Genomic DNA, 22019 nt, shown 5'->3' with positions numbered 1-22019 from the left:
TCTCTCCTAGTCCAAGGGAGGGAGAACACATTCCTTGGTGGCCAGGGACAAAGAAAGAAATAACAAGCACATTTTGGTCACCTACTATGTATTTGACTCAATACTCAAACATAATTCTGTTTTTTGTTCTTCCCCAAACCTTCTGAAGTTATTGTTATTACACTAGTAGTAATAGTAGTAGTAACAGCATCAGTACTCTTATTACAAAAGTAATACAAGAGTGAATGAGTTAAATGTTAAATATGCCCTCTTTCATATTTCTGGTTCTACTCTACTGGCTTGATGACTCTTTTGATATATATCCTTCCAGAATTTTTGCTACCCCTAAACACACACACACCCTGAATTGCTGTTTGTTTGAAACTTGAGATAAGATCCTACGTATTCTTGGCAACTTGCTCCTCATCAACCATGGACATCCCCATGTGCTTTTGTACAGAGGAGTATGTAGTAGGGATTATTGTCCCCATTTCACAGAAGAGGAGCCTCAAGGATCTCAAAATTAGGTTAATAGGCATAAAGTCCATCAGCTGATAAGTGGCAGGGTTGAGGTTCCACCAAGGCTTATGTGGTTCTAGAGCCTGCCTCCCTTAAGCTACACCCCACCAACTCCCTCTGGGAACAGAATAAAAGAACTCATCCTTCACGAGTCATATACCAGAAATGTGGATCTCAGCCATCCTCTGTCCTGTTTGAGCCTCCAGACCTTCATTTGGTCCTCAGATAAAAATCTTATCCTTTCTCTCGTTACCTTTCCCGGAATTCACTGTAGAGTTTGGCTGGTGAAGGGCGGAGGGCTGCAAACACTACAATGTCGCTAAGCTGCGCATCTTCTTTATTATGTTGCTCCAGGTACCGATATTATATATTTAGGCAGCTGTTCTCATCTGTGCCAGACAGTGAAATCTGTTCCATCAACATGACTGTTGAAACCTCTGATTTTTGGAAGCTTTGCTCCATGTAGTCCTTTGTAGCATCATAAAGCAACTAGATTTAGGCTTAGCATTAATTTGAATTATTGTCCAGTTTCCAGAAAATATCTTCTGGAAATGTCGTAAGGATGTATTGCATGTCTTTGGAGATGTTACGTATTGAATTACAATATTATGTCACCGTCCGCCTGCCATTTCACTCTCTCTCTCACATATACTCTCAACATGGTCTGATTTATGTGTCAACCACCACCATGAGAAGCTCAGTACTTAGAGAAAGAACCAGAGATGAATGTTGATGGAAGCCAAGCACACACACACACATACACACACCTTAGTAGTGTGGATACGTTTTCCCTGAAATGAGAGGAATGGGAGGCAGCCTGGTGTTATAGACAGAGCTCTAGATCAGAGATGGGCAGACCGACTTCTTATTTGGAATCATCAACTTCCTGGCTGTGCAATTTAAGACATGTCCCTTTAACATCCTTCAGCTTCAATCCTTGTCTGTAAAATGGGGATAAAGGAAACACCTGCCCTCCAGAGCTATTTCTGGGATCCATTAGATTAAGAGCAGCAGCAGTAGTAAAAGTTCCCATTTGATCAGTATATCCATTAAGTCGGGTACACACACAGTCACATTTAATGTTCATGCAAATACTGCAAGGTAAGTATTATTCATCCTCTTACAGATGAGGAGGATGAGAAAAGAAATATTAAGCATTTCCCAAGGTCATTCAAATCATAAGTGGTAAGGGCACTTTTTGAATCCAGATTTACCAATTCCGAGGTCTGTGCTTTTCGCGCTGAATTTATTTCTAGACAAAAGAGAAGAGAATAGAAGGTGAGACATCTAGAGAGAAAGGAACATGCGCGCACACACACACACCCTGACAGTGAGAGACACAAAAGCAGGCAGGTGCCAGGGCCTAATTTGGCGAGTTGGCATTGGATCCACAGTGTAGTAATGAAACAGATCCGGGAGGAATTGCTAATATGGTTATTCTTAGTGCTCACAGTTGTGAGCCGTCTTTGCCAAACAGCCTCTGACGTTTGTGCAGATTCCTTAGGAAAGGCAAAAAGAAGTGTACTTCGTAGAAAAGGGACCCAGAGAAGGGGGCACACGGCAGGGAATTTAGTTAAGCCGATGGGTCTGGGAAGTTATGTGGTGCATTCATTCATTCGTTAATTCCGTCAGCCAGTCATGTCTTAGCCACACATTTCATATTTTCATTGCAGATTTATTGCACCTAACATATGCCAGGCATCCTTCTAGGGCCTCTATAATGTTACCTCTCCCTCCTGTAATACATCTTAAAGGTAGCATCTCTTGGGCCGGCCCTGTGGCCGAGTGGTTAAGTTCACAGACTCTGCTTTGGTGGCCCAGGGTTTCAGCCTTTCACATTCTGGGCGCGGACCTAGCACTGCTCATCAGGCCACACTGAGGTGGTGTCCCACATAGCAGAACTAGAAGGACCTACAGCTAGAATATACAAGTATGTACTGGGGGGTTCTAGGGAGAAGAAGAAGAAGAAAAAAAGATTGGCAACAGATGTTAGCTTGGGGCCAATCTTTAATAAATAAATAAATAAAGGGGACATCCCTCATTCTTGCCGTACCCTACTCACTCCGGGATATTGTGAAAATCAGAAGACATGCTGCCTGGATAAGCTGTGAATCAGCAAAGGAAAAATAAGCATCCTTGAGTAGGAGAGAGAAAGGTGGTGGTGTTTTTTTTTTAATGAAGCTTTTGTCTGACTGTGGCCCAGGCACACCACCATGTTGCACAGCTCCAGGAGGCACCATCCACACAGGATACAATTATTCGTAGAGTTATCTGTGCTTGTATATGTATGCATATATACATAGAAACACACAATTATCCAATTGTACATCCATATATGAAATACATAATAATATACATAGTATGTATGGATAGACATACAATTATACATAGAATGCATTGTTTCTATGTAAATTTTGTCCCATGGAATAGTACAACATAGAGGCCCTAGCCAGGGGTGCTATTCTTAGGCAATTCAAATGCATTTTGTTTAATGCTCATAGAATCTCTGTGAAGTATTTCATTGTATCCATAAGGAGATGGGCGAGGGTTACCAAAATTAGGTGATTTGTTGCAGGGTCACACAGCTGCTCAGTGCCTGGGCTAGGGTTTAATCCATGGCTGTTTGGCTCCAGAATCCGGCCCTTTACCTCTCATCTAGGCTCATGTCTTACTTAGCTGACATAGAAGAAAGGTTTTCAATATTAGCAAGTCAGAGCTAAAGGAGCTTTGAGTTTTGGGAGCACTTGTCCACCATGTTCATTCAAGGAGCACTGATCTCAGATCAAAAAGAAATCCAGCATTGATATTGGATTTGATGCATAAATTCCCAATGAAGTAATGAAGAAAGTTATAAAAATAAAAAAAGAAAAAGGAAAGAAATTCTTAAATTAAAAGTAAATAGCTGCTTTCCATTTAACCACAATTCTTTAAAATTTTAAATAACTTAAAGAAAAATGAGAAGCATTTCTTGACTTTGTTCTTTTCCCCTGCTGCCTAGCTTGGTACCAAATGGTTATATTACTGGGGAGAAAAATAATTTTTTGAAATTTCAACACTTCAAATCTCTTTGGTCCCGACTCAAAACACCCCAAACTCAACTTTGAAGCAAGACCGGGGACACATAAAGGCATGTGGAATTCTGTGGCAATCTGTTTTAGCCAGACTTTGATCACAATTTGAGGTGAGCAAGACAGAAAGCAGTAGAAATACAACAATTGCCTGGAGCAAATGTGGGTCTGGCATTTCAGGGAAACCTCCACTGGGGGAGCAGAAGTGAGGCTTTGATACAGCTTTATTTGGAAGTAACTATTTTATAACGTCGAACACCAATGGCCTGTCTATCTCCACGCTTCTTTTTCAGGGATATTTAGCAATGAGTTCTTCCACATGTGGACCTCTCAAGGTTATTACTATTTCACACTCCCAGTGAGGCAGCTCTGGCCTCATGATAACTCACGTCCCTCCACGGGGCCTATTCTTGATTTTCAGGGTGAAATACTGGGACAAATCCAGAGCTAGAAGTTACAACACTTGGATTCTGGTCCAGCCCCGCCACTTTCTAGTTCTGTTGCCTTGGGAAAGTCAGTTCACCTCTCTAACCCTCACCTCCCTCACCACGCTAAGAGGATGGGAGTCATAAACTCTGGGTTCTAGTTGTAGATATTTCACTAATCCCAGTGGGATCTTGGGCATATCCTTCTCCTTCCTTAACCCTCAGTTTATCTTCAACTAGAGCATCCATTCTCAATGAGGGCAATAATACTTCCAAAGATATGAAAATTGATTCTTGGAGGGGAGGGGGCACAAAAACTCTTACTCTTTTCATGTACAGCAAAAGCACAGTACATAAACAAATATATACTATGTCTCTGATATTAACATTTCCTGTGTGGGGGTGATTAATGAAGAAAAATGTCTAAAAAGGCTTCTTAGTGGGTGATAATGAAAACAAGAAAGTTGAGAAACTTTGGACTAGAGGAACTCAAAGTTTTCTAACATTCTTTGAAATTAAATATGTAAGGTAGCATCGTAGAATTCTGATCTATTGTATGATTGTTCCAAGAAAATTCCAATCTTAACCAAGTTTCTTTGTCAGAGCTTAAAAAAAATAGTATGTTCATCTAAAAAGAACAAAAGGAAAGAGGTGGACCCTCTTTTAAAAAACCACTGGAACTCCTCCATGTTTTTCTTCTCCATTTTATTTGCAGCTAATTCACACTCTTTAGCAGGACTGCATCTTCGTTATAACCATGCTGCCACTCCCTCTGTCCATCCAGTGACGTTGGGAGTATGTGGAACCAGGTCAGGCAGCCGACTAGGTATTTGCGGAATGGATGCAAATAGTTTAGCTCAGACTAAGGTTTGCATCCTGCACTCAGTGAACCCCCGAGGGATCCATGGATAGAACTGTATTCAATGATTGGTTTCCTTGTAATACTGTGCATTATGTTTTATACATTTGAAAACTTTATTCTGAGAAGTGATCCATAGGGACCCATGACACAACATAAAGGTTAATAAATGGAGCAAATAGCAAGCTTAAGAGACAGCTGTTGTCCAATAAGACAAGTAAGAGGTAGTGTAGTCCTTTGCTAGGGCTGCCATGAGAAAGTGCTACAGATGGGGGGCTTAAACAACAGGAATTTATTTCTTCACAGTTCTGGAGGCTAGATGTCCCAGATAAGGTGTTGGCAGGGTTGGTTTCTTCTGAGGACCTCTCTCCTTGGCTTGTAGGTAGCCATCTTCTCCCTTTGTCTTCACGTGGTCTTCCCCCTGTGTGTGTTTGTGTCCTACTCTCCTCTTCTGATAAGGACACCAGTCATATTGAATGAGGGTCCACCCTAATGACATCATGTCAACTTAATTACCTCTTTAAAGACTCTAATCTCCAAATACAGTCATTTTCTGAGGTACTGGGGGTTAGGACTTTAACATGTGAATTTTGGGGTAGACACAAGTCAGCCCATAACAGGTAAAGCCAGTACAGAGGAATAGGTTGAAGTTGATCCAAGGTAAAAGGAAAGAAAATGGCAGAAGGGAAGAGAGCTGGAATGAGAAGATCAGCAGCTGAAGACATAATGATAAGTGGCTGATGACTCAGAGACACTTGTAAAAGACCCTCTCTCCACCAGGGACCCTAGAGAGTTGTTGCACTCAGAGACTGAGAGCCCCCAGCAATCCAGGTTGTCTCTGCCTGCTCTCACAAACCTTCAAACTATCGTTTTCAACCTTGTGTCTGTAGAGTTTGGTCGCTCACTCCTTAAATAGCTTTCAGTCGATGGCAGGTGGTGGAATGTATTCAAGCCTGACTTGGGCCTCCATGGACTGGGAGAGAGATGGGATTGGGTGCATTCTTCATCAGTCTATTGGGCTGATGGGAGATGGGCTCCTCATTTCTGCTTCATTGCAGTTTGCTTTACATCCTGTGCCCTGGAAAGGCATTTCTCCCAGGTCCAAGACCCTGATGAATGCAATCATCTTGGGGATATATGATGTAACAGAAGGAAGGAAAGCTTAATTATTTTGCACCCAAAGGAAGAGGGAGAAAAAGAGCTGAATACTTTTGGCCAAAAAATTCCCTGAGCTTCGTTTGTGAAGACCTTGTTTCAGCCATGCAGTGTTTCATTCCTCTGCTCCCCATTCACCAGTGTGACCAGAACCCTCTTTTGAAATCTTCTATCCAGGGTTCTCAGAGGTCTGTCTCATGATTCAAGGTGTAATGAAAGACACTTGCAGCTGCCGTCTGTCTCTCCAGGCAATTTTGTCTGGTGATACCGCCTTCCGTGGTATTTTTAGTTCTCATCTGTAGCTTTCATTTCTTTGGGGTCTGATGGGCCTCTGGCTTTTCAGAGAACACCACGGAGTGGCCTGAGCTCCCCCAGCTCACCCCTGATCTATGCTGCACAATTACAGAAGCAGGCTTATAATCAATGTAATTGAAGATCAGAGTTAATGAGGACCTCCGTGCCCGTGTAGTCCCTTGAGCAACGCTGAGCTTCAGATGCTAGATAAGGAAATGATTGGGCTGAACTGAAAATCCATTTGGCTAATTAGATGATGTATATTTCCACAAGCCAGTGGGAGAAAAAAAAAATATATATATTTAAAAATAAGGAAACATGACATTTTGAAGTTGAGATTTTGGCAAAGATTTGTTTCAGAGTCCTTGTTCTCTGGGGAGATCTATTTGAGCACAAAGAGGAATCTTAGAGTACCCAGAAAAAAGGGGGTGCTTTTGATCTAAAGCCCAGAAAATAAAATAGGAGTCCAGTGGAAAACTAGAGAAATATGAGACACACGGAATAATGCATTTTTATTCCCTTTTATATGTATTTCTTCTCAAAGTAAGGATAGAATTTACCTAGAAAGGGCTGCTTGCCACTCTTTGACCTTATTACCTGTTCTCTCTCTCTATCCGTTGCATTCTCTACACACACACACACACACACACACACACACACACCCCACAGCAACTTCTAAGCCTCCACTACATCCTAAGCGCTATGGTGACTGCAGAGTAGAATAAGGCATTGTCTTTGCCTCCAAGAAATGCGCATCTAGATGGGAGGATAAGAAAAGAGGAATAAAAACCACTCATGCTCTGCCTTAGATTTGCCATCTCTGAACTCCCTTCCTGGACTTTAAGTTCTCAGTGGACAGATACCACATTTTACTCATCCAGAGCCTGAGACAGGGCATGGCACACAGTAGGTGTTCTATTTGTTAAAGGAACAAATATATGACTGAATGAATGGATCTATAACATGGCATATATAGCTGCTAGTTAAGTGGAATATCTAGTGAGTATTAGAGAGATTGAGGGGTATGAGCTAGGTCTGAAGACCAGCTTGGAGGGGAAAATGCCACTTCAGCTTTTGCCTGGTTTTTTGTTCTTTCTTCACATTCTTCAAAGTCTAGCTTAAAGGCCGACTCTTCACTGACTCCGCTCTGACCTTGCTTTTCCTTCCCCTTATGTCTAAAGGCAATGCCTATCCTTTTCAGGCAGTTCTTACAATACTCTAGGTTGTCTTAGAGCTTTCTGTGCACCCATTTGATCTGCGTTTTTAGTCCATAATTTTCTTGACAGATTCAGTCCATTTCTCATTCTTTATGTGTCTTTCTTGTGCAAGGAGATGTTTAATAAATGTTGCTTAAATGAACTCATGGATTAAGTCTTGGTGATTACATCTTGCACAGTTACTTCCTTTCACTATCGGATGTGGCATCTCCCTGCTATATGTCCTTGCCTCTTCACACTGATTTCTTCTAGCATCTCTACTTTAATCATCCATGCCACAAGCCCACGAGGTGAATGAGAGCTCAGGAGCCATGATAATGAAGTTCAAGATTTGGTTTGGAACTGAGGAGACTCTGAAGGACTAATCTTGTATTCTGGCTCTCAAAAGATAAAAAAAAAAATAATAAACCTTGGGTTCAATGTGGAGGCATTCCTGCTTCATAATCCCATGATGAAGTGAGTTGAATTTCCCTCCAAGCATGGCACTTTGATTTCATTAATTCACTCAACAGACATTTATTAAACTCTTAGTATGTGCCAGACATTTTGCTGAGGGCTGGATTGATGAGGACTAGTGAATGAGTCATGACCTCTTCCCTGTAGGAAGTCACAGTCTATCAGAGAGAGTAAAAGCCCTCCATCACTACAGGATATGCATTAAAAGGGAAGGCACAGAAAACAATTCTGCCTGATAGCCAACCAGAGCCCCGATTCTCATGACAGCCTGGAATGATGAGCAGGTCCCAGCTTTGGATGCTGAGAAACCTGGGTTCAGTTTCCACTCTGGCCACTCATTAGTTGTGTGAATTTGGCTAAATCAATTTCTCTCTTAACCTCGTGTTGTCTTTCTCTAAAACTATCCTGCAAGGCTCTTGAAAGGATTAAGTGAGCAAGAGGTATAAACATGTTTATCCCAGGGTCTGGAACAAAGACAGCATTCAAAGGATAGTAATTCCCTTCTGCCATTAAACCAGCAGTATACCTTGGTATAGTATCTTTTTAAAGAAGCTGCGGATAACCTGCTTTTGAGTCATTCCCTTCCAAGGAAGTCCATATTTCTCATATTTAAGAGAGATCTGTTAACTGGTACTGCATTCAGAGCTCCCAAGTTCATAAGAAATCCAAACAGGAATGCAAATAGCTCCTGTTAGTTGAGATTCACAACGTACCAGAGACTTCACATACTGTAGGGGATGTTGTAATGTCACATCCAAATCTCTCGTTAGAACCTAGGCACTCATTCCCCCAGCTTCCAGGAATGGTGGTAGTTGACCACTCACTCTGAATCTTTCTTGGAGAAATGTCCTCCATTGAAAGGAACCACTTCACCAAAGTCCCTTCCCCAGGGAAAGCCCAGAGTCTATGACTGGTTAGTGTCGGGGTACAAAGGCCCAATACCCTTGTCTTGATTTGGAACAACACTGAAGGATCATCTCAGCTCCAGAGCTTCCGATGGGACAGTTGGACTTCTCCCTCTGCCTAACCCCACTTGGTTCATCCCCTTACAAGAGGGCACTCCAAAAGCCCTCCTATGTGCCACTCTCTGCCTTTGAGTCTGATAGCTGGTGAACCTGACCTAAGACAAATGCATTTTCTCATTTAATCCTTATATTAACCCTAGGAAGGGGGAATTAGTCTCCATGCTTGTCATATGAGATGACCGAGGATCTGTTTTCTTGCCCAAGTTTACAGAGCTAGTAAGTAGCAGACTGAAGGCCTGGATGCATGTCTTGCTGACTCGATTCTCTTTATCTCTGCACTGTGTAGCTTTTCTGAAGTAGTGGGATTAGGCAGACTCAGCCCTGGGACACAATTCAATATCCATCCCTCAGTCTTCAGTGAGAATAAATACCAGAATTATCCATTTAAACAGCATGACTGTGCTTTTTAAAAGAAAAATCTGTAGTTGATACTGATGTTCGGTGCCTTGCACAAGGACCCATGTGACATGTTTCTGCTCAGGCTTACTTCCAGAGGGGGAAATATGGCTTTGCAGATAGATTTGCATATCTTCCCCTGCCAGAAATTTGAAATATGGAATCCAGCAGACTTTTTCTTTTTCGCTTTAGCTGCCAAGGATTTTTAGGACAACTTCAAATGTGGTCATTTCCTTATCTTTGAGCCTGATGCTATCTACTCCTTCTGCTTCACATAAACTCCTCTTTCCTCCGCATCAAAAATCATGGTGTCCACTGTGTTTTACTTAGCAGCTCATTCTATAGGATGATATAAATCTTAACCTTTGTGTAAGTTAGAGAAGATAACATTGCCTGCCACACCCTCACCCTTTTCAGGCAATCTTAGGTCCTCAGGGCAGCCAGGTAAGGTCTGATCCTGCTTCCCTGGCCATTGTTCTTTGGACCACAGCTGGGCACCAGAGCCATGAGGAGCCCAACCATTGGTCAGCCAGCAGGGTCTAATGTGACCTGACAGAGAAGCTGCTGTCACACTCATATAGTGCTTATTGTCTGAGTCCCCTTTGGGAAATTTGAGTTGCATACATGGAAAGATTTTGTTGGTTGACAGTGAGGTAGAGAGAAGCAAGTATAGGGAGATAAATGGAGTCACATTAATTATGAAACAATTTAAGACCTCCTGCTGCTGGGGTCCATAGATCTGCCATGAATCTAGAACTACTCTCCGGTCCAGCTTTGTGGAGCCTGGTCCTATTTGAACTCTTTTTTTTCTTTCCTCCTGTGAAATTGTATCTTTACCTTATTGCTACATACACACTCTCACATTTACACTCAACATGCAGCCACCTTGAATGGGTTTCTGTTCCTTGTCCCCAAAGAATATATGTATGTGTATATATGTATGTAATGCATGTATGTATGCACATATGTATATGTGTATATATATTTTTGTGTATGTAAGTGCACGTGTGTATATATGCATTTTTAAAGAGGAGCATTTTAGAGGATAGATTGCAAAGCTAGGGTCTTTTGTTTGTCTTACGCAAGCTTTCAAGAAAAAATTTAAGCCATCATTTCCAAATTGGTTGATTACAATAAAAACCTGAATTTTCAGCTTCTCCTGAAAATAACCTGAAGTTCTTGCACCACTCGGCTTTAGACCCATTTGGCAAGAATTGGCTAGAGCGGGCTCTCAGCTGCTCCATTTTGATCCAGACTTCAGTATTGTTTCCCCCAAACTCTTTCTTTCCCTGTTGATTCCCAACATTAAGGCATTTTCCATTGCACAAGTGCTAGTTTTTTTCTTAAAGGTGCTAGAAATGTCTTTGAATCTCTCTATCTATCTCTCACTAATGGAATGAAAATACAAAACAAAATACAAGCTAGGTCAGGAGGCCAGGATGCTATCTCCCTCACACTCAGCCAGTCTCTCCCATTGATATCAGACACCTGGCCCCTGTGGGCATTAGTGACCCCCATTCCAGGGGGGCTGCCTGGGTGACAGAGACATTAGCTTTTAATATTTAATTATTCTTTAGTAGGACAATTCAGGAACTGGCTAAGCACTTTATCTACATTAATTTATTTTATTCTCGCAACAATGAGGTGGGTTCCATTAACATTCCCATTTACAGATGATGTAACCAAAGCCTAGAGGTATTGAATGACTTGCCCAAAGTCAAAGACTGTTCAAGGGAGATCCAGGATTTGAACTCAAGTCCTAAGGGCCTGACTCAACTACTAGGCTGAACTGTCTCTGATGTCTGATTTGTCTCTGTCTCTATTGGCTGCTGACACCGTGACTGACACAGTGTAAATGCTCTGTGAATGTGTGTAGACAAGTGAGGACGGGCAAGCTGGGGTGGGGGATGGCTTGTGCCCACCTGTCTGTGTTGCTGGCCTGCAGCATCAGCAATGAGACACATCTGTACCCTAAAATTGGGGAGAAAGTAGCTGTCTTTTTCTCTGTTCACCCACAGGGAGCAGCTTTGTGGTGAGTGAAGGGAGCTACCTGGATATCTCCGACTGGTTGAACCCAGCCAAGCTGTCCCTGTATTACCAGATCAATGCCACTTCCCCATGGGTGAGGGACCTCTGCGGACAGAGGACGACAGATGCCTGTGAGCAGCTCTGCGACCCAGAAACTGGTGAGCCATGGGGGCAGGGCTGGGGATGGGGGAGGGAGGGTATGGGGTGAAGGATGCTCTGCATTCCTTCTGTCTGAAGAATTGTGGTTCCTGAGCCACTGGCAATGTGCTTTGTGTAAAGGTCCATCAGTCCCCTTGGTGGTTAAACCATGTGCTGCAATGGAGAAAATACTCATAAAACCGCAGAATCTCAGAGTTAGAAAGGACCACAGAGAGTGTCTAGTCCAACTGTAGCAAAGCAAATTGTCTGAATGTCATCAAACGTCTCTGAGCTCAAATCCTGTCCACCTCTTACTATCTGGGTATTTTTTTAAAATAATTTTCCCAGATTTATTGAGACATAATTGACATATCACATTGTGTAAGTTTGAGGTGTGCAATGCCATGATTTCATGCACATATATAGTATGAAATGCACGTATGTAGTACTGCAGTGAAGTTAGCTAACCCTCCATCACCTCACATACTTACCACTTTTTTTGTGTGTGATGATAACGTTTAAGATCTACTGTCTTAGTACCTTTCAAGTATACAATGCAGTATGGTTAATTGTATTCATTGTGCTGTAAATTAGATCCCCAGAATCTATTCATCTTAAATGGGGAGACGTTGGTCACAGGTACAAACTATCTGCGAGTTCTTTACCAAGACATGTCCTGTCTCTGAGTACCAGAGAATGAAAATAGCATCTATCCCACAAGCCTTTTGTTAGCGTTAGATGAGATAATGCATGAAAGCTCTTGGCATATTCATTTATTCATTCATTTGACAGATACGTATTGAGTAGCCAGACTCTTCTAGGTATCAGGGCCACAGCAGTGAACAAAAGAGGCAAAATGTCTGCCCTAATTAAGTTTATTTTCAAGGGAGACATTGAATCTGCACTGTAGCCGTTAACCACATGTGGCTACTTAAATTTAACTTACTTAAAATTAAAGTAAGCATTTATTTCCCCAGTCACATTGGCCATATTTCAAGTGCTCCGTAGCTACATGTGACTAGTGGCTACATCTTGGACCACTCAGATATAGAACATTACCATCATTGTAGAAAGTTCTGTTGGGCAATGCTCTAATAGACAAACAGGCAAATGTATACATTACTCTGTCAGGTGATGATAAATGCTGGGGGGAGAGCACAAAGCATATGGAATGCTAAGCTGGGAGTGAGAGAGGAGTTATTGTTCTATAAAGAGTGGTCAGGGAGGGCTTCTTGGAGAAGGTGACATTTGAGCAGGCACCTTAAGATGGGCATGGAGGAACCATGCCACTGTCTGGAGGAAGAGCATTCTAGCCAGAGGGAACAGCATGGGCCAGTACTAGGTGGCAGGAGCACAGGAATGTGCCATTGGAAGACCAGCATGGCTGGTAGGGAGTGAGAGAGGAGGGGAGCAGGAGGCAGACTCGAGAAGAGGAAGGCTGTGGGGGGACAGAGGTTGCAGGACCTTGTATAGGATGACAAGGACTTTGGATTTTACTCTGAGTGAGAGAGGAAGTCATCGGAGGATCCTGAGCAAAGGAGCAGCATGAGCTGACCTACATTTTAACAGGATCTCTCTGACTGCTGTGTGGCAAACCTTAGGGGGACTTCAGGGCACCAAAATTTTAATCTAGGCAAGAATTGCTAGTGGCTTGGACTACGGGGATAAGGGGAGAAGATGCTGAGAAATGATCCAACCTGGATATATTCAGATTGTAGATTTGACAGAACTTGTTATTGGGTGTAGGAGGTGAGAAACAGCGAGGAGTCAGAGATGATTCCAAATTGTTCTGTCTGAACAATGGCATGAGTGGACTTATCGTTTATTGAGTCAGGAGGTGCTGCAGGAGGGTCAGAGCTGAGGTGAGGGGAATCAAGAGTCCTGTTTGTATATAAGTTCAAGATGACTGAACATCAAGTAGAGATGGAAAATGGGCATTGAGATCAAAGAGGTCTTGGCTGGAGATAGAAATCTGTGAGTCAACACGTATAGATGGTATTTAAACTCACGAGACACTATCTTATTTGTACTAAATGGATAATATCTTATTCTTAGTTGTTGCTCAGTAAGTGGTAGTTATTAATGTCCACAAATTTGGAAACACAAGTTAGAGAGAAGAAGAGACTTGCCAAGGTCACAAAGCAAGTTACAAATGAAGCTGGTGTTAGAACCCCAGTTCTCCTTGCTCCTGGTCCTCTGCTCCTTCCTGCAATTTTTGTTGGTATATTTTTTCTGGAACCTCATCCCTCTCTCCATTAACAAGAGTCTGGAGATCTTGCCTGGAAAATTCATGGCGCAGATGTAGAGCCGAGGGTCACAGTGGCCCAGTCCTTCCTCTGTTCATGTTCTCTTCCACTTCTTATTGGGGCAGCAGTTCAGAGGTAAGGAGAGGGCTTCCCCAGGCCAACTCCTGTATCCCTGCAGAGTAGGCCAAGGATTTGGCTTTCCAGCCACCATTCCTTCTTATCCTTTAGTTGGGAGGATATTCAGACACAGTTTTGCAGCGTTTACATAGGCCTATTAGGGAAGCTGGTTGGAAGATGCAGTGCAATTCAAGTGTACCATTTGACCAGACAGCTGAATCTTCTTTCTTTTAATTAAAACATTAGACTTTAAGACACTGTCCCCCTAAACAGTACCCTTTTTACCCCCAACACACATACAGATACACACACACACACATTCTTGATTATGCTCACCCAACAGCCAGGACCGGATCTGGTCCTGCAGGTTCTCCTTTTTTCCTTTTCTATCTTTAAAAAGGAGGCACGATTATTGGTGGGAGGGGACAGAAGGGATCCTCTTCCTTGCCTCCCTTCATGAAGCCCAAGCGGGCAGAGTGGTGAGTGCCTGAGGGTCTGACCTTCTGGTTTCCCAGCTGATCTGCCTTCAGGTGCAAGTTGGTGGTTTCTGACGAGTTTCTCCCTGGGCTGCAGGCTTGAGGGCTAATTCCAAATAGTGGTCATCCAGGGAGCAGGTGTGTGCTAGCCAGTTTTGAAAATGATCAGCTCTTCCACCAATATCCTGTAAAATTAAACACACATGCATACACACCTACCTTATAGCTGAAAATGTCACTAGAATCCACTGGGTTGACCTTCTCAGCTTTATCACTGATGATGTTGATGCCCAGAGAAGAAAGGTGAGAGGACCAAAGTCACACAGCAGGCAAGTGGCAGAACCAGCATTCAAACTCAGGAGTCTGTGCTCTAATCACTGCTTCTTAAGCCTCAGTGGATCTAGAGTGGGGCCTAAGATTCTGCATTTCTAACAAGCTACCAACTATTGTGGATGCTTCTGGCCCAAGGACTATCCTTCCTCCCAAATAGTCCTTTTGCGTTCTACACAAACAGTAATAGACCCCGCTGCCATATTTGTTAATTATCCTGACAAAACCATGCTCCCTTGTATCACCCCATCTTCTGCCTCTGTTTGCCCCATGCCCTAGGCTCTAGCTGCATTGGTACCTGCAGGTCCCTGAAGGCACTGTGGCTTCTCATGCCTACATCCCTTTCATAGGTTGTTTCCTTCCCATTGAAATGTCTTTCTCCCCCTTTGACTGGGAGACCAGGGGCTCCTTTTTATTTCTATTTCATTTAGCTCAAGCACCCTTCCTTCCAGAGGCATTCCTGACTTACCATCCCCAGCCTTGACCAGATTGAGTGATCCTCCTCTCTGCTCTCATAGCTTCTGTTTCCATGTGTCACAGTTCTCGTTCCTGTGCAGAATTATTAGTCTTTCCTTGTCTGGATTTATCACCAGACTGCAAGCTTTATTAGGGGCTGGGAAGGGGGATTCAAAGCATGTTTCTTACTCATCTCCATATCTTTACAACTTAGCAGAATGCTGACATATAATTAGTGCACAGAAAATAATGAAAGGAGGAAGGAAGGAAGGAGTTTCCCTCCCCATGCTCCTTGAAACAGTTGTATACACCAATTCTTAGTTCTTTCCTTCATATCCACTTATATATGAACTCAGATTGAATATTTTCCAGCTTTAGAGAAACTGTCTCACCAAGAACTGTCCAGTAGCCAGTCAGCTGACCTCTAAGATGCTCTGGTCTCACCCTCCCATTCTGCCACATCCCAAAGAGCATCCCTTTTTGCATTCTCCACTCTGTACATATCACGTTTGTCCCCCACACGCCCCATGCAGTCTTATCTTCTGACTAGACTTCAAGCTCTTCCTTCTACCTGAAATGTCTTCCATCCTTTAATTATCTACCTTCCAAAATCCTGTTCACTTAATTACCTCTCTTTTCCTCTCGGTAGAATGGGTGACTTCTTCTACAGTATCATCCGAGTTGTCCGGTGACTGAAAATCTGATTAAAATTTGAGTTACTGTTTGGAAACTTGTCTACCCAGCTAAAATGTAAGCTTCTTAAAGCCAGGGACTGTATCTAATTCATCCCTGTATCCTTCCCACCCTGATGCCCAGCAAAGCAGCTGATCCTTACACGTCACTTAAGGCATAAGCGGATGGGACCATCTACAGATAAGGAGTGGAAATGGGAAATAAGATCCCTGAACATATTTTCATGGGGCTTGAATGAGACCCACTTTGCAAAATTTACTTCAATTTGTTAGATTCAATTCAAGCAAGATTTTCTTAATTCCACAACTCATAAGTCTTGTGTGTTAAGTGCTATGAGAAATCACAGAAAAATTGGACAATGTTCCTGCCTTCGTGGATTTCACATTTTCACGGGAATAAAAATAATATGCTCATATATAACTATTATAAAAGACACAATGTGGAATAAATCAAGAACAGGCATTAACAAAGTACCTCGTGCCTGGATAAAAGGGATATATGTATTCTAGATGGGGATTTAAGGAGATACATCACAGACGATGACCTTTTAGCTGAGCCTGGTGGAAGCAGTAGGGGCTATGAGTAGGAAGGGTGCTTTAGCGGAGGGATCTTCATGATTGAAAAAAAAGAGGAAGAAAGTTTAGAATGATTCCAGGAACCAGAGAGTAGGGAAGCTGGGCTGGCATCTGGAGAATGTGCTGCACATGAGGTGGAGGAAGACAAATAGGGGAGTGGCAGAAGATGCAGTTGGAAAGGTAATTTGAAGAGAATTCATAGAACGATAAGGATCTAAAGATTCTGAGAACCACTAAGGGATTTAGCAAGATTATATTGGGGACAGAAAAAGGAAACTGTCCTCCACATCTGTCCAGTCGTTTTGGGGAACATCTAACTGCCCAAGGGAACAGCGGGGACTCCCCTCCTTTGCCTTCTATAAGGAATTAGAATTTGGGGAAAGTCATGGAAAAACTAAGCCCCCAAGCCCTGTACATATTCAGGTCTTAGATCTGTCAAAAGTGGCTTAGCTTCCCTTAAATAAGCCCTTCCTTCTGTAGCTGGGATCTGTAGGGCTGAACAAAGTCATGAGTTCAAGCATTGCTCATTATGCCTTAAAGCTTTATTGGATGCATCAATAAGAAGGAGCGTTCCTCGCAACTGACAGGGAAGAAGGAGGAACGTGGGGAGATGCTGCTGCCGAAGGATATATAATCACCATGATGCATGGATGAACCTGGCCAAGTTTTCCTGGCTGTGTGCTGTAGCCTAGCTCAGGTGTGTTTTTCAGGGGTTTCAACAATTAGTACCACCCACAGGGCTGATTATGGAGTTGGATCCATGGTGTGCTGGAAGTCCTTTGTACAGACTCATGAGAGTTGATTGTTATCATCTCGTCCCAACTCTTTATTTACTTCTTTCATCTAGATAGCTTGGAAATTGGCTATGATAAGGGTATTTATACCAACAAAATTGGTTAATGTTACAAATCATGGCTTATTTTCTTTGGAAAGCCAATCATTAAACATTTACTATCATAACAGTGGATAGGATGAGAAAAAAGCAATCAAGGACCAAGGCAAAGAAGGGTCTCGCTGAAGGCTTAGAGAAGGCTTGAAAATGTTGCCAGAGGGTGGCATTATGCTCCTTTCCAGAATAGACCACCATAACTCCACTTCTCTGAAGACAGAAAGTGAACATTCATTGGCTACTTGCTGTAGCTCCATAAAATGCAGCACCAAACAGTTCAAATGATCAAGTTTTAACTCTTAAGAATATCATCATGGGTAAACCTTACTGTGAAACATGTTTATTAAAGTTCTGCACATGTGTGGTATCTTACTAAATTGTGTCTACAAATCTTTGACAACATAGCCCAAACCCCATGAGGCAACTAAGAGTAGAACACTAATTCATTTAGTCACTAATTCATTCATCTCTTTATTTATTCATTCAAGCACTTAGTGAACCAGAGTAGAATTGGAATATCCTTTGGAGGGAGACAGAACCAGGTTAAAATCTTTGCTTCTGTGTTGACTGGTTGTCAGGCTTTCAGCAAGTCATTTAACATATTCGAGCCTCATTTTTTATATATGTAAAAATGAGGAGAATAACTCCTACTTTGCAGAGTTGTTATGAGAACGAGATGAAAAATCACATTTAAAATGCACTTAGCACAGTAATCTATGGTGGGCACTCAAAACAGTGTCTACTGTTATTTTTATAAAGCGTTATTCAGTCACTATTGTCTTCACTTAATTAATTCAATAAATATTTCCATTAATTTAACGAATATTTTATGAGATGCCTTTAATCCAGCAATGCACAGCTGTGTTAGATTATCTAAGAATAAAATAAGATACAGTCCCTGCCTTGAGGAGCTGACCACCTCATAGAGAAAATTAACAACCTGGACATTCCTATCTGCTGCCCTTTCATTTAGTCCTTGAGTGACTTTTAAACTTATGCAATGAGAAAAGTCACAGGCTCTCCATCCTAGTGCCAGCTTTGTCACAGATTTGCCATTTGACCTTGGATAAGTCACATGCTGTGTCCTTCATATTCCTTCTCTTCAACAAAGAATGAGAACATACTTTTGATGCAAAAAAGGACTCCAGAGATCATCTATTCTGATCTAATGAGGAGACTGAGGGCCACTGAGGCTGAGCAAGTCACCTAATGTCACTCAGTAGGTTAGTGGCAAGATACAAATTACAACCCTGAATAATTCCTAAGATATTTTCCAGCTCAAAATTCATGTTTCTGTGACCTTCTAAGCACTAATAACTTACAGCATTAAGTATGATTGAAACAATTTGTAAATGGCATTTAAAGCTGATTGAATTTTCTTTTCACAATTGATGTGAACTTCAGTCATGTTCGCCATCAGATTCAGTTTATTTTCACGTCTTCAGCAGCCACTTTTCATTTGCAATTGGATATGCAATGAGAATACTGTGTGTACGTTTATGTCATATATATGTCTTGTATTGTACTAAACATTTCTAATATTTATAGACTGTTTGTATTATTTGCTAAGAAAGTTTAAAGGGACACAAGGACCTTATGAAGTTATGAAATCCAAGAATTCACAGAGATGGAGAATGTCCCAGCCTTGAAGAAGATTGTAACATGGGGGACGGGGGAGCTCTAGGTAATATAGCAGATATGTAGGGTTTAAGTGGCATAGTGCATAGGGGAGATCTGCAGTTAAGTAAGCTGAAATCTGTCTATAGAGAGCCCACTTTCTGGCAGACCAGGGAGGAGAGCTCTGTATACACCATAAGTTTTATAAAGACTTAGCCTCTGCTCATCTTGTTTATTGCTGTACCTCAGGTACTGAAACAGTTCTTGTGCTAATACATCTTTTCTTGAACAAATGAATGAATGAATGAGCCAATGAGAGGCAAGTTTCAGTTGCTGAAAGGTCAAGGCTTGGTCAATGGGTTGAATGTAGGGTTCTGGTGTCAGGACCATGGCTAGCCCTCAGGGTGCTGATGATGACATTTTGGCTGTGTGTTTTTGTTAAAGATTTTTGTCTGGTATAGCTAATTATCTTCTGAAAGTCACCTTCTTTCTTGAGCTCGGTATCACGAGTCTGTCTTGAACTCAAATAAAGTAAGCTCTGTCCTTTACCTGTGTAGGGTTAGTCTATGTCCAGCTATACTGTTCCTCCAGTGGACGTCAACTGGGGAAAACAATTGTCCATGGAGTGAATCACTCTGTTCCTCAGAAGCCATGATGCTCTCCATCTCACCACTCCCTGGTCCTGAACTTTGCTATAACCTGAACTGGTTGTCAATTATGAACCCCATGCTGCCTTATTAAGATATGCAAAATAATGGAATTAAACTTTTTTTTTTTGGTAAGGAAGACTTGCTCTGAGCTAACACCTGTGCCAGTCTTCCTCTATTTTGTATTTGGGTCGCTGCCACAGCATGGCTTGACCAGTGGTGTAGGTCCACACCTGGGATCTGAACCTGCGATCCCAGGCTGCCGAACTGGAGCGTGCTGGACTTAACCTTAATGCCATGGGGCCTGCTCCTGGAATCAAACTTTTAAAAACCATTTCCAAAAAAAGCCCTTCAAACAACAACAACAAATCAAGATTTTTCTGCTTAAAGGCCATGAAATGAATGTTGATCTTAAAAGCCCATATATCTCATCAGATTGGTCTATTTAATGCAGGTTCATTATCTATATATTGCAGATGGGGACATTATACAATGGCCAGATATAGCTTGCCATTAAGAGTTGCATGGTGGAGTTTTGGTGTGTGAGATACATATAACAATAACAACATCTACAATTTATTATGCATTTATTGTGTACCAAGCATCATGTGGAGATTTCATATAACTATCTTGATCTTTATGACAGCATTTCTAGGTAATTATTATTGTTTCCTTTTTCCATACAAGAAGCTGTGTCTTAAAGTAGTTGACTGACATTCCCAAGATCATATATTTACTAAATATCACATCTGGGATTTGAACCCAGACTGGGTGACAAGCTAGTGTTTTGAGGGGTCACTGTGTGAGAAAGTTAGCTTAGCACTGAGAGTAGAGAGGCATTCTGGCATTCTCTCTTTGATAGGTACTTGCAGAGAATTCTCAGAGGCAGGCATGAATCCTTTGGGCAAAGAATTTACAAACTAAGCTGACTTTAAAAAATTAAAAAGACCCAGTTGGATTGGGGCCAAGGGAACAATGCAGAACTGAGTGGTGGAATTGTGACAGCATTTGTAAGTTGTAGGGAAACCATTTTATATCTGTTTGAGAGTCTTGCAATATTTGGTTTAAATGTGTTGTAAAATGTTATGTTGTGGAAGAGGGTTGAGGTTCTTTGAAAGAGGACAATCTGTGTCAAAGATGAGGTCATAAAATTTCCGAGTGCCCACAACAGCAAGCAACATGACTGACGATTCAAACGTGGAGAAGGACAAGAAGGTTAGAAGGGTCTACAAAAGAGACTTTGAAAAGTTTTCCTTATTGGGAACTTGCCAGTGCCACTGAAAGTCCAAGGCAACCTTTGCTTCTGAACTTGAAAGAAAGAGGTTGTGAGAGATCTGAAGTCTCACATTGTAAAGTTGCATATAGGAAAGCAACTGGAGGTATCTCTGATGATTATCTCTGGGGGGACTGTTCCCAAAATAAGGGGGACTGTCAGCATTTTAGAGCAGATTTTATCATCAAAAATGTAATCTACTGGCATTTAAATTAAAGACTATAAATAATTTAATTCAATAAGTATATTATAAAAATAAATTGGGATTTCTAAAAATGGTACATCTCCTACTACTTCAAAGAAAATTCCAGGGCTAGCCCAGTGACATAGTGGTTAAGTTCACTGGCTTTGCTTCAGTGGCCCAGCGTTCACAGATTTGGATCCTGGGCGCAGACCTAGCACCACTCGTCAAGCCACACTGTGGCAGTATCCCACATAAAATCGAGGAAGATTGGCACATTTGTTAGCTCAGTGACAATCTTCTCCAAGCAAAAAGAGTAAGATTGACAAGGAATGTTAGCTCAGGGCCAATCTTCCTCACCAAAAAACAAAATTAAATAAATAAATAAATAAATAAATAAATAAAACACTATTTTAAAAAATCCAGAGTTTTTAAATACATTTGTAATACCTATGACCAATCAATTAATAATAAAAAAAATATGGAAAAGGGAGATGATGGTAAAAATATAGGCTGGACTTGGGATTGTTATTAAGGTGTGAAAGCTGCGTTGTGCAGTGTTCCACCTTTGTTAACGATGAGCCATTTCCAGTAGCCAATGTGACAGTCTTTGCACGTGCTGTTCCCTCTGCATGCAGCAGTCTGCTCTCCACCCAGCCCCAGTCCTTAAGCCCCATTCTTCAGTTTCTTCACTCTTTCTTAACCTTTATGTTTCAGCATAAACGTCACTTCCTCAAGGAGGGTTTCGCTGACCTTCTAGACTCAGTTATCCCCCCATGTTTATGTTCTGTTAGTGCACTCTCTTTTTCCTTTGTAGTGCATAGGAATAATAATAATGCACGTTATACAGTGCAAACTGTGTATCAGGCACCCTTCTGAGCACTTCCCATATATTACCTCATCCTACCCTCTCAATAACCCTTTGTGGTAGATAGTCATATTTTCAGTAAACCAAGACAC

General features: G+C 41.9%; 1 protein-coding gene across 4 annotated transcripts in view; it reads left to right on the top strand.

The window, feature by feature from the left end:
* Nucleotides 1-22019, top strand: part of ASTN2 (astrotactin 2) — an 826144-nt gene that overhangs the window by 341617 nt on the left and 462508 nt on the right. For all 4 annotated transcript variants that reach the window (XM_046684656.1, XM_046684665.1, XM_046684648.1 and 1 more), the window contains exon 7: nt 11412-11579. In XM_046684656.1, coding sequence (XP_046540612.1) covers nt 11412-11579 — 168 coding nt within the window. The remainder of the gene's footprint in view (nt 1-11411; nt 11580-22019) is intronic.

Source organism: Equus quagga, chromosome 1, assembly GCF_021613505.1.
Source record: "Equus quagga isolate Etosha38 chromosome 1, UCLA_HA_Equagga_1.0, whole genome shotgun sequence".
NCBI lineage: Eukaryota > Metazoa > Chordata > Mammalia > Perissodactyla > Equidae > Equus > Equus quagga.
This window is presented reverse-complemented; position numbering and strand designations above follow the sequence as displayed.